This window comes from Cricetulus griseus, chromosome 2 (assembly GCF_003668045.3).
Source record: "Cricetulus griseus strain 17A/GY chromosome 2, alternate assembly CriGri-PICRH-1.0, whole genome shotgun sequence".
In the NCBI taxonomy this organism is placed as follows: Eukaryota; Metazoa; Chordata; class Mammalia; order Rodentia; family Cricetidae; genus Cricetulus; species Cricetulus griseus.
The window spans coordinates 154,584,682-154,596,853 of record NC_048595.1 but is presented as its reverse complement, the minus strand read 5'-3'; the positions used below and the strand labels follow the sequence as shown (position 1 = coordinate 154,596,853).

General features: G+C 43.6%; 1 protein-coding gene across 7 annotated transcripts in view; it reads left to right on the top strand.

Moving 5' to 3' along the window:
* Fam110b (family with sequence similarity 110 member B) overlaps positions 1-12,172 on the top strand; it is a 211,383-nt gene that overhangs the window by 124,452 nt on the left and 74,759 nt on the right. For 6 of the 7 annotated variants that reach the window (XM_035440027.1, XM_027398904.2, XM_027398901.2 and 3 more), the window contains one exon: positions 3,678-6,489. The exons of the other annotated variant lie outside the window; for it this stretch is intronic. In XM_035440027.1, coding sequence (XP_035295918.1) covers positions 3,992-5,092 — 1,101 coding nt within the window. In that variant the 5' untranslated portion in view covers positions 3,678-3,991 and the 3' untranslated portion in view covers positions 5,093-6,489. Of the gene's footprint in view, positions 1-3,677; positions 6,490-12,172 lie in introns of those variants that run through there. 7 annotated transcript variants of the gene reach the window in all.

Sequence of the window (12,172 nt, the reverse complement as noted above, 5' to 3'; positions counted from 1 at the left end):
TTTTCCCCTTGCCCGGAGTCTTCCCACAAGACCCTAGGATTGTTTTGATTTTCTCCCATTATGATTTAAAAACTATTACAGAAATTGGGAATGGCCAAGGAGAAAGGGAAGTGGAAATGGAAAGAAAGGGGAATATGAAGCCGTTACAAGGTATCACTTTTGAATGTAATCCTTTCATGCTGGCTTTATAAGTGTCTAGCAGTGTCTAGGAAGCCCAAAGAGCCTTTGAAAGGGTGCCAGTTTCAGGAGCAGAAAAAGCAATAAGAATAGCAGAAGGGAGATTTTTTTTTTCTCTCCTAGGGAAAGCTCCTAGAAGATGCTTTGGTATTCCCCAGTCTTGTGAATTCAGAGCAAATGATGTTTATTTGGAGTTTCAGAGGCGACCAAAGCCTGCTTTCATAGGTAGTTCATTATGCAGAAATGCTGGGCCATGATGTGAACATTTTGTACCGTTGTTCATAATAGAGTGAGACTGGAAGAGATGATAGCAAAGAAAAGCATGGGCCAGCAAGAATGCTAATGCCAGTCAGTGTTACCTGATCACCCCTTCTCTTACTCAGAGAAAAATTCCCTAAGAACAGCAAAGGCAGGAGTTAAGGCAGTCACCAATAGGCTGTTATCCCATTTTGAAATTGAAAATGAGTCCCTGTCTTTTTTCCTTAAGCCACAATGGTTTAGAGCAGGAATGGATTATAGGAATTGTAGCCAGCTAACTCATTCCCCTGAAAAGGCACTCAGCCACTGCCCTCCAATGGGTCCATCTTTGGATGCCTTGGGAGGGTCACTTTGATCCTTAGGCACAGCTCTGAGGCCCTCTTCACTTTTGCCCAACTTTCTGGCATTTTTCACCTACACAGTGGCATTTAAAAATGTTAACGGCCCACAGAAACAACTCCCCAGAGTGATAGCTGGGATACCAGCATGGGACTGATCCAGACCCCAGGAACATGGGTTTCATTGAGGAAACCTCAGAAATCTACGGGACCTCCTGTAGTAGTTCAGTACTTATCCCTAGCATAGGTGTGGACTTTGGGAGCCCATTCCACATAGAGGAATACTCCCTGAGCCAAGACACACAGGGGTGGGTCTAGGCCCTATCCCAAAGAATACAATAGACTCTGATGACACCCTATGGAAGGCCTCACCATCCATGGGGAGCAGAAAGGATATGTAATAGGCAGGGTTTTAGTGGGGGTGGGGGGGTTGGTAGGGGAAGACCGGAGGGAGAAGAGAACTGGGATTGACATGTAAAACAATCTTGTTTCTAATTTAAATTGAAAAATGGAGAAAAAACAAAATAAATAAATAAAAGTGTTAAAGGTAACCAGTGGTGATGGCACTAAAACGAATAATCCTTTCACACATGGGCATAGGTGACAAACAGAAGACCTGACATTTGGTCATAGGTTTACTATTATTCCAGAGCCTTTGGATTAAAAAGTCAGAGCCAAGATGAACTGTCATTTTTATGCTTAGACTGGATGATGTACAGAGAGCCGATTAAAATATATGATTGGGCTGGGCATTGGTGGCACATGCCTTTAATAAACCCGGCACTAGGGAGGCAGAGGCAGGCAGATTGCAGTGAGTTCCAGGCCAGCCTGGTCTCCAGAGCGAGTGCCAGGATAGGCTCCAAAGCTACACAGAGAAACCCTGTTTCGAAAAACCAAAAAAGAAAAAAATATATACATGATTAGACTAAAGGCGTGTGTCCTAATGGCAACAGAATGAGGAAGCCCAGCACACCTCTCTACATCATGCCCCTTCCTCCTGGCTGTGAGCACCCCCTTTCTGAAATACTGCTTGCTCCTGGCTGTGAGCACCCCCTTTCTGAAATACTGCTTGCTCCTGGCTGTGAGCACCCCCTTTCTGAACTACTCCTTCCTCCTGGCTGTGAGCGCCCCCTTCTGGAATAAGGACTTACTACCCACAGTCAGGCAAGGTAGATCAGAGAACTTAATTATGGCCCACTCTTCTCAGAACGATCTCTAGAGGAGTTAGATTTTTTAAATTTTGTGACTCCTTTGGGGGAAGTGGGTTGTGGGTTCTAACACTAGCTTCTGGCGGGGGCGGGGGCGAGGGGAGGTATCTAGCTTTTTTTGTCTAAGCATTAAAAGTTAGAAAGAAGGGGGTTACAGAGAAAAGTATTTCTAAGGCCTGCAGTGACAGCCTACTCAGGCTGTCTGAGGCCATCCCTCTCTCCCATGTCCTATGCTGATCACTGTGAGGTTGCCTCCCAGCCCTGCCTTGCTATTGCTCCAAGGTCCACTCAGTGGAGTAATGAGATGCTGCCTTTTCTCCAAGACAGCCCCTGGGTCTCCTACCCAGTGAGATGGACCCTGAGTAGTAGATTAGTCAACATAGAGACTCAAGGAATTGGGGCTCCTTCAGGCAATTTTTTTCAAATTGCATTCAAAGAATCTCATTTAATTTTCATGGGAGGAGGTTGGTTATTGTGTTTTGTTTTATTTTTTTCTCCAAATTGAGGCATCAAAATAGAACTGCACAATTAAGGAAAACCATTATGTAGTCATCGCCTTGGGGTTTCTCAAATATTGCATAGGAACACATTTTTATTAGAACAAATCCCTCTGCAGATTACCAAGATTGGCTCCAATAAAGGAGGATGGATTTTATTTAGAGATGAAGTGTTTGAGAAGATTATCAAGAGAAATACCAGTTATTTCCTTCCTGTCATCATCTTCTCACACAAAAGAAAAAAAAAAAAAAACTCTGTAACATCACCTTATATATTGTGCACATTTGTAACTCAACATGTCAGTTAGTACATGTATTGCACTCTTAATATTCCCCATTACAGTGACAATGCTGATGAGGTCATTCTCTGGCTGTTTTGGAATACCGATTGATGGTAAAGCAGGCTCTCCTACTAGCAAAAGGAAGCAAGATGTTTCATTATTAGCTCTCCACTCCTATGGTTCCCATCCAAGTATTTCTATAACAGTTATTTTTAACTCAAAAAAGAAGTGCATTGTAATGAGATAAACTTCACATGAATTATTAGTTTCCAGGACAGTGCTTTGAACATACTGCTTGCTTAAAGAAAGCAAACTGAAACAGGTTGTAGCTTTTGTTTGTGTGTTTCTTGCCATTCCCATCTCTCACCACCTTTCCAGTTTTTGAATCATTAATGATTGCTCCAAGTTTTACTAACAGATTGGCCATAAGCAGTCACAAGTTGTACTTTACTGCAAAAGGGACGCAGCAGCTCAAATCGCTCATGTCACCACTAAAGCTGAAGGAGGTCCTAGGAAGCCCCTAGCATTTAATAATGAGCTACAGAACGGAACAGGGCTTGGCTGAACCCTCCGTTCTCCATTCACGAGTATTTCCTGGGTCTCACTCTAAGTGATGCCAGCCAGGCGTGTTCAGGAGGCGGTTCTCACCAATGGGGAGGCAGCTGGAAGAGTTCCGTGGGAAGCCTCAGCCCCTTTCTTTCTGGCGAACGCCCACATTTGGCTGCAGGCCCCAGGAGAGGTCCGGGTTGCCCTCCTTGCGCGGTTAACCGGGAATTGCCAGCTGCAGGCTTCATTAGCTTTGGGGGGCCCTTGGCGGGCGGGGTACCACAGGGGTGGAAGCACTGCGGGTTCTTCTGTTGCTAGAGCCGTGATGTCACCCGCCCCTCCTAACCCGCGGTTGGTTGTTTTGTGTTTCAGCTCTGCCTGCAGTTGAGCACAAAGACCTGAAGGAGACTCCCACAGCCTTCAGGGAGAAGAAAGGAGGCAGCCAAGCCGATTAAAAGGAACTTGTGGCTTGTGGCCTTTTGTGCAGGGGCCGCCTGGAAGGGGAGAAAAGTGTGCTGAAGCCACAGCGGCGGTTAATGAGCTGTGAGATGAGGAGCAGCTGCAGCTGACACTGCTTCCAGGATCCTTCGTCTGCCCTTTGTGCTTCGTGTACATGTGTCTGTTCAGGCCCGCCAGAGGCGCCCAGAAGAGCATCCACCACGGCTGCCGGGGAAAGACCGCCCACCATGCCCACGGAGACGCTACAGACAGGTAGCATGGTGAAGCCGGTCAGTCCCGCGGGCACCTTCACATCGGCGGTACCCCTCCGCATCCTGAACAAAGGACCCGACTACTTCCGCAGGCAGGCTGAGCCCAACCCCAAGAGACTCAGTGCGGTAGAGAGGCTGGAGGCTGACAAGGCCAAGTATGTCAAGAGCCAGGAGGTGATCAATGCCAAGCAGGAGCCGGTGAAGCCGGCAGTGCTGGCCAAGCCTCCAGTGTGCCCAGGAGCCAAGCGCACACTGGGCAGCCCCACTCTTAAGGTGTTTGGCAACCATGCCAAGACCGAGAGCGGTGTGCAACGTGAGACCCTCAAACTTGAAATCCTCAAGAATATCATCAACAGCTCCGAGGGCTCCAGCTCTGGCTCTGGCCACAAGCACAGCTCCCGAAACTGGCCTCCTCACAGGGACACCACTGACCTGCACCGACACTCCTTTGCAGAGTCTCTGAAGGTGTACCCTACGCCTGGGCGAGGCAGCCCGCAAGAGAGTAGCTCCCATGTGAGCAGGAGACTGCTGGAGCAGTCTGCAGAGTCCTTCCTGCACGTCTCACACAGCTCCTCCGACATCCGCAAAGTGACCAGTGTGAAGCCCCTTAAAGCCATCCCCTGCAGCAGTTCTGCCCCTCCCCTGCCTCCTAAGCCCAAGGTGGCTGCCATGAAGTCCCCTGAGGCTGACCAGGTGGAACCAGCCTGTGGGGTCAGCCGGAGACCTTCCCTTCAGAGGTCCAAGTCAGACTTGAGTGACAGGTATTTTCGAGTAGATGCAGATGTGGAGAGGTTCTTCAACTACTGTGGACTCGACCCGGAAGAGCTAGAAAACCTGGGCATGGAGAACTTTGCAAGGGCTAATTCTGACATCATATCCCTCAACTTCCGCAGCGCAAGCATGATCAGCTCAGACTGTGAACAGTCTCAGGACAGTAACAGTGACCTTAGAAATGATGACAGTGCCAATGACCGGGTACCATATGGCATTTCTGCCATCGAAAGAAATGCTAGAATCATCAAGTGGCTATATAGCATCAAACAAGCTAGGGAGTCACAGAAGGTGTCCCATGTGTAAGAGGCACAGTGGTAGAAAGGAGGGAGGGGGGGTCTGTCTGTGCATACACAGTTGTGAAGGTTGTGAGGTCTCCTTGAAGTGTTGTGAGCTTCTCCACTCTTTGTGTTGCTTGTTGTGCAATGTTCTCAAGTTGCATGCCTGTCAACATGGCAACTGGCCTGGCTTCCTTCTCACATCTCTGCAGAGTCTTGCTGAACACTCATCTGCCAAAAGTTTCCAGCCAGAATCTGACTGACTAGGGCCTTGCTCTTAATCAAAACTGTTTACAAGGGGGAAAAAGTTTTCAATTTCTTTAATATTTATGTGGTTCTTGTGTTTTTATACCCTGCGCTATTGTGTCTTAATTAAAAATTCTTTCAACTGGCTTTTAATTTGAACACAGAATCTTTTTGAAATAAAAAGCCACTTTGCCTACATGGGAGATCATAACACTGGGGAGATGTATGGGACCTGCTACCAGAAAATGACTTGACAGAACAGATCCAAGCTAGAGTTGTTTATATGGAATCAAGTGGTGGGCCTTGCCCACTTGGTGCCATTCTCTTGCCACTTTGTGGAGCATTAAGGGGCAACAGTGCTGCCTTGTGTCCAATTCAGTGTATATATTGATGGTATTTTTGCAGTACTGACCCCAGGAAAGACAATCAGATAAAACCCACGATGAGCAAATGGAGGAGGTTCAATATTGGGAGGAAGGTGGGGAGACTGTTGATGCTGTTCAAACTGGGATAATTCAGAAATATCTAGTATTAATCTGACAGGAGGAACCACCTGAAGATGATTAAAGCTGATACTAGATGCTGTTTAACAAAGTTATTTCGTGGGATCTTATTTGTTTTTGTTGTGCTTTTGGCCAAGAACTACTAACACATGTTGTTTCTCTCCCTTGCTCCCTTTGTAGTTGTCCTATTTGGGGCGGGTTGGTTGTACCTCTGCAGGTTTGCACTGAGGACATGAAGGGAAGTAAGATTACCATCTGTCAGTACAGTCTCCCATTCCACAGTGGTCTATGTGAAGCAGAGTCACAAGTCAGCAGTGATTCTGTCATCTGGCTCATATTCTTCTCTCAGGCTATGGGTATTTGTTACAGCTGTAGAAAACTGTAGAAACACTGTAGCTTTCCACCTTGTTGTCTCTTGTTGCCTCTTCCCCAATAACTTGCCCTCCAGGTGATTTTAGGAACTGGGAGCCAGCTGCCAAAGCACTGGCAGTGAAAGCAAAGGGCACCAGGCAGTGGTCTGGCCCAAGGCTCTTGGCAGAACCACCTTAGTTTGGTCTTCATCAGCTACTAGGAGCCTTTAAGTGGTGTGAATGCTGTAAGACTTTGTACATACTTCAGTTGTTCTGGAATCTAAGAAGAAAAGATATGCTAATAAATAGCTCTGATGTAGGCTCTACCTGTGGTGATTTCTCTTTGTCCTTTACTTTTTTTCTTCATACATACCTAACTTGGGCTGTGGGCCAGAAGCTCATTTTTTATCGTCTTCAAGAAACATTATTTCATTAAATTGCTCTCACCCTATCGCAATGATTCTGAACAGCACTTGTCTTAATTGATGTTGCTTTAGTGTGCATTTGCTAAAATAATTACTGTGTGTTCCCTAAAATATGCTGCCTCTTCACTTGTTTTATTCACACTTTTTATTTTTGCCTTTCCTTAAACATCAGGACTTTTCACATTTTCCAGAATATTCTTCTGGTGAAATATTTGAGTTCTTATTGCAGAAGCATGTCTTCTAAATGATAAGCCCTGTTTTCATTTGTTCAGGCTGAAGATCGATACCACTCTGTGTGGCCAAGAATTTGCCCACTTACTCATCTTTCAAGGTGGCCAACCGAGAACCACCATGGTCATCAGCCTCTGCCTCAGAGGACTTAGACTACTCCTCAGGGGCTGTGTCCTTTCTCCTCTTACTTGAATGCTGAGTATTCAGAGAGTATTTATTGAATCAAGCTATTTGAAGAAAATTTAAGGTTAAGGTTATATTTAATAATTTAAGAAAGCATTATAAAAATGATTGTCAAACTAATTTTTGATAAATATGATTCTCCTGAAAGGCAAATTTGGTTCTTTGAATCTTCCTACTGCTCTTGAACTCTTCCTACTGCTCTCACTGATATTCCCTGAAACTAGAACCCTGCTTTTCCATAAGAAACATTTGGGAATGTAGCTGTGAATGATGATGATACATATTCAAATTAATAGAATAAGAAATTGTCTAAACTAACAACAAAAGTGTGTTTCCTTACAACTTCTCTGGAAATGTGGCTTTTTAAGACATAGGTGACTTGGCATTTACAGATCCATTTTGAGAGCTAATAAAAAACTGAAAATAAATGTATTTTCCTAAGGAAGCCACCCTTGGGGATTTGGGCATTTCCTGGCCAAGTGCATCTCACTTCTTATGCTAGTGTAGTTGCAGATTGTGCTTGCAACCTCCAGTATCTACTTATCCCTAAAAAATCAGCTCCTGACCTCATTTTATAAAGGACAATGTGAGGCTTTTTGCTCCTATGGAAGAGCCTCCTTTTCTGTAATGCAAGTGTCTATAAAAGACTCTTTCAGAAGTTTAATGTGAAATCCCAGGAAACATTTCTACAAAATGTGCCTTCTTCCAGCTCCTGGAGGTTTTATGTAGGCATGCACTCACAATATAAGGTAATTGATTGCACCACCAAATCTTATAAACAGTCCTAAAATATCCATCGTCGTGCAGTTGCCTTAGTTCAGGCTTTCCCCATCTCACCTGAAGTAGTATTTCTAAAACTTTATAAAGGGGATCCTCCCCTCAGCCAGCCACACCCATTCCATTGTCACACCTCTATAAAACAAACACCCTCTTGATAGATAGTTAATGGAGTGGATTGTTGAGAGGATAAATCCTAACTTCTTCACACAGGGAGAATGTTTGATATCTACTTAGATATCAGACATGTCCAGGCCTCCCTGGTCCTACAAAAGACAAGTTAGTTGTCATTAATCACATTTGTTTCTGCACTTACAACACATGGTATAGTAATTGTCCCAGAACTCAGTAACTTAAAACAATAAGAGCTGGTTACCTCTGTCTATGTTTCAAGAACTCTGGACTGGCTCAGCCAAATGGTTCCTGACAGGATGTTTCATGAAGCTGCTGCCAAGATGGTGGTGGCTGAAGTTGCATCAGTATTCACAGGCTAGGGAGGCACCCTCTAATATGGCTACCATGGCAAATGGTCTCGAGTTCTCACGAGAAAATGCTTTCATGCATTAGTTGAGATTCTCCAGAAGGACAGAACGTATCATATATATATATATATATATATATATATATATAATATATATATTATTCTTATGAATATATGTATATATATATTCATTATGAATATATGTATATATACATATATATGTACATGTTATGTGTGTGTACATATATAGAGATACACACACACACACACACACACACACACACACACTGTATTTATTAAAATACCTTACTGACTGTGGTCCAGCTCATACAACAATGGCTATCTACCAACAGAATGTCCAAAAATCCAGTAGTTGCTCAGTTCACAAAGCTGGATGTCTCAGCCACTTGTTGTTATTGGGATCCCAAAGATGTAGTTTCTAATACTAGTGGAAGAATGGACTTGCTAGTGACAGTGAGTAGGCAAAGAGAAAGTTTCTTTCTTCCATGTACTTTCATGTTCATAGACTGCCAGCAAAAAGTGTTTTCCATATTAAAGTTGGATCATCCCACCTTAAAAGACCTGGAGTAAAGGTGGGTCTTCCCAATTCAAAGATCCAGATTAGAAGTGGGTCTTTCCATTTCAAATGATTTAATTAAGGAAAACAAATCTCTTACAGGCGTGCCCAGCCCACATGCAGTCAAGTTGACAATCAAGAATAGCCATCACGTATCCTTAGGGTTGCCTGGGAGTCTTTAATGGTACACCATTAAAGTACCATTACTCTGGCATCGGCAATGGGAACGAGTAAAGAGTGAGTCAAGGAGAGAGCCCTGTCCTGAGTCCTACATCTCTGCCACAATCAGAGCATTAGAGGACTGGATCTCTCAGCCCACATAAGGAGAAGAGTGAGATGTATTTTGTGGATGAAGCTTTGGGTTTGGGTTGTTTTACTTCATTTTGTTTTAATTTGATGATGCTATGACTTGAACACATAATCTTGCACATGCCAAACAAAAGCTCTACCACTGGGCTGTATCCCCTGCAAGGACGGATGCTAACAGGAATGCAAAAAACTTGTGGCTATGATTTTAAACCATGTGCTGCTGAGGCTAAGTAGTTGTTCATTTTGTGAGGAATGTTCCCTCTCAGTCTCTTGCTCTTTCAAGACAACAGTACATTCAGTAACATTTTGGTAGTCTTTAGGCTACCAGCTTGTGATTTTTATGTTGTTGTTGGCCACAAACCCAGCCTGTGCAAGCCTAAACAACACCTTCCTGATAGCTATATTCCTTATGAGAGAGGAAAAAGACTGTCCTAACAAACACAGAGATCTTGGGTGACAGACCTAGATTTGACAGTGTGGACCACAATAGCACAGGGAATATAATTAATGCTTAACACATATTTACTGGTATTGGTGGGGTTTGTTTTGCAGCAGCACTGGGCAGGGGTGGGGTGCTTTTTCTTCATTTGAAGATCCTTTATAAAAAATGCCTGGGATCAGAGTGTTTACAATTTTGAACTTTTTAGATTTGGAGATATTTGCATGGACTTCACTAGCTGAGGATCATAATGTAAAAACCTGAAATCTTAAATGCCTCAAAATAGGAAACTTTGAGCATCATGTTGGCCTCAAATTTCAGAGAATTTCTGATTTTGAATTAATTATATACCCCTTGCATCATATTTAACTTATAACCTATGTTAGAAATCCCAGGGAGCCCCAAAGTTTAGCCCCACTTTAGCGGTAAAGAACTTCAGATTAAAGTCTTTAGCAAAGCAAGTTCTAGAATGGACTTGAACTCAACACTGCTATCCAAGCCCCACTTGTCTTTGAGTTCTTTTTAAAACTAGGCAAGACAGAGAAGACAGAGCAAGAGTTTGTGTATAACTCAGAATAGACCTTCAGCTCATTTGGCCATTGAAACTGCTAGGGTATTAAACACGTTAAACATGTCTCAGATTTCAGCAATTCCATCCTCACCTAAATGGGAGCCTGTAAATCCAGAAAAAAAAACTTCAGCTGCTCCAATATGAGTAGCATACAGCCACGGAGTTCAGAGAGACAAGGCATTCTTCCTTGACATATTTTTAAGTGGCATCCTGTCTTTTTTGGACCAAGGACATTTGGAAGGCTAAACAGCCGAGATAACTAGCAACAAATCTACAGTCAGGAAACACATTGGTTGTTTGAGGAACCAGCATCTCTCTGTTCTCCTAACCTTGAGGTTGTGCGTGCTGTTCTGGCCAGCAGATAGATACACTGGGAAATGATTAAAGGGGTCAAGAATGTCCCAGTTAAAGCCAAATGGGTTCCTAACTCACTAAAGAGGACTAATCTCACCTAACTCATCCACTTATCACCTCAGGAAATAGCTATGAGGTCTGCCATTGCTGCAGGGCTGCCTGACACACACTACATTGTAAGGACCCCTGCCTTGGGGCTGCATATGTGCCTCTGCTTAAGTTGCCTTCATAAGGATTCACACCATTGCGGTATTCAAAACCCTGCAGAAGCAAATGCCATGGAGAGATTGGCTCAGTCTTTACATCCCCTCCCTCCACTATCTGCCAGCCATCATCTGCTTAAGAGGTAACCTCCATTCCCTCACCTTTGTTTGGGCAGGGTCATCTGATGACTGTTTCCTGACAGTACAAGGTTTAAAGCATTAAAACACATATGAAAATCCTGTTTTTATTCTATGTTGGTGAATAGGGGGTGGATGAGTCCCAGTCGGAGTCAGACACTGCAATGTGTGGCATTTCATGCCCTAGCTGCCATCAAGTGTTGGTTGAAAAGGGAAATACGTTCTAGCAAATGAGTCTTCTTGAATGCTAGGGACCTCCAAAGAGACTCATTAGCTTTTCTGATTGACAGAAGCTGACAGATGGGATGCAGCCAGGCACTCACTAAGTCACAGTGCTTTGGGGATGAAAATGAGTCTTTCACTACCTGAACACTCCATTCATCTCACAGTTGTGAAAAAACTATCAGTGTCAGTCACATGATCTCATTCTCAAGAACTTTCAGATTAAATAAGAATCCACTGGCTGACAGAGTATCTGAGAATTAAGCTTTTTCTCAAAGGCACACATCCAATAAAAAAAAAAAGGAAAACAAACGAAGGTTAATAAAAATATCATAAGACTTCATTTGTATGTATGAAAATGAATCTTTGAGTCTAGTCTGGCAGAAGCCAGTTTTGACCCTCGACAGTTAAGTTGCATTGCAGAAATTTTTTAGACGATAAAAACTATTGTGTACTGATTTGTGATTCTTTCTGGTAATGAGGAGTTTACAACAATTCATTGTGTTTAATCACATCAGGACTGCAGCTTCTGGAGGTTTCAGGAGCGACTGATTGTTCAGCTTATTGCACAGAAGGAAAACAGAGTCAGAGAAATAAGGTTAAGGAACCCAAAGTGGCTACAAAGGTCAGGTAGACTGGTGAGTGGAGTTGTGATGGGGGAGACTGGTGCTCTGACCTCACCAAGGAGGCAGAATGGGCACCACCAAGCCTGCCTATTCTGTTATGTAGAAATGGCAGCAGTTTGTGAGCAATCTGCTCCAGGTGATCCTTGATATCCAATTCTTCTACCTTATGATGTTGACACAGCAATAACCTAAACATCTGGTAGAAATTGTTTGAATTTTGATTTTTCCAAAGGCTAGCAACAGATTGCTTCCATGCCCTCTCAAAAGTCTGGGCATTGGAGTCGGGCTCTGAAATTCACTGGGTTGCTGAGATATGACTGTTCGTAGGTTGGAGTATGATACATACACTGCATATTTTACTTGGGCTTGTAATGTAAATTATAGTAAGTCTGGAGTATCTGTATTTCTGTCCAGTGCTTCTTATCTCAAAAAAAAGACCTATATCAGCTACTTTGATTCAGAATTTTTTTATT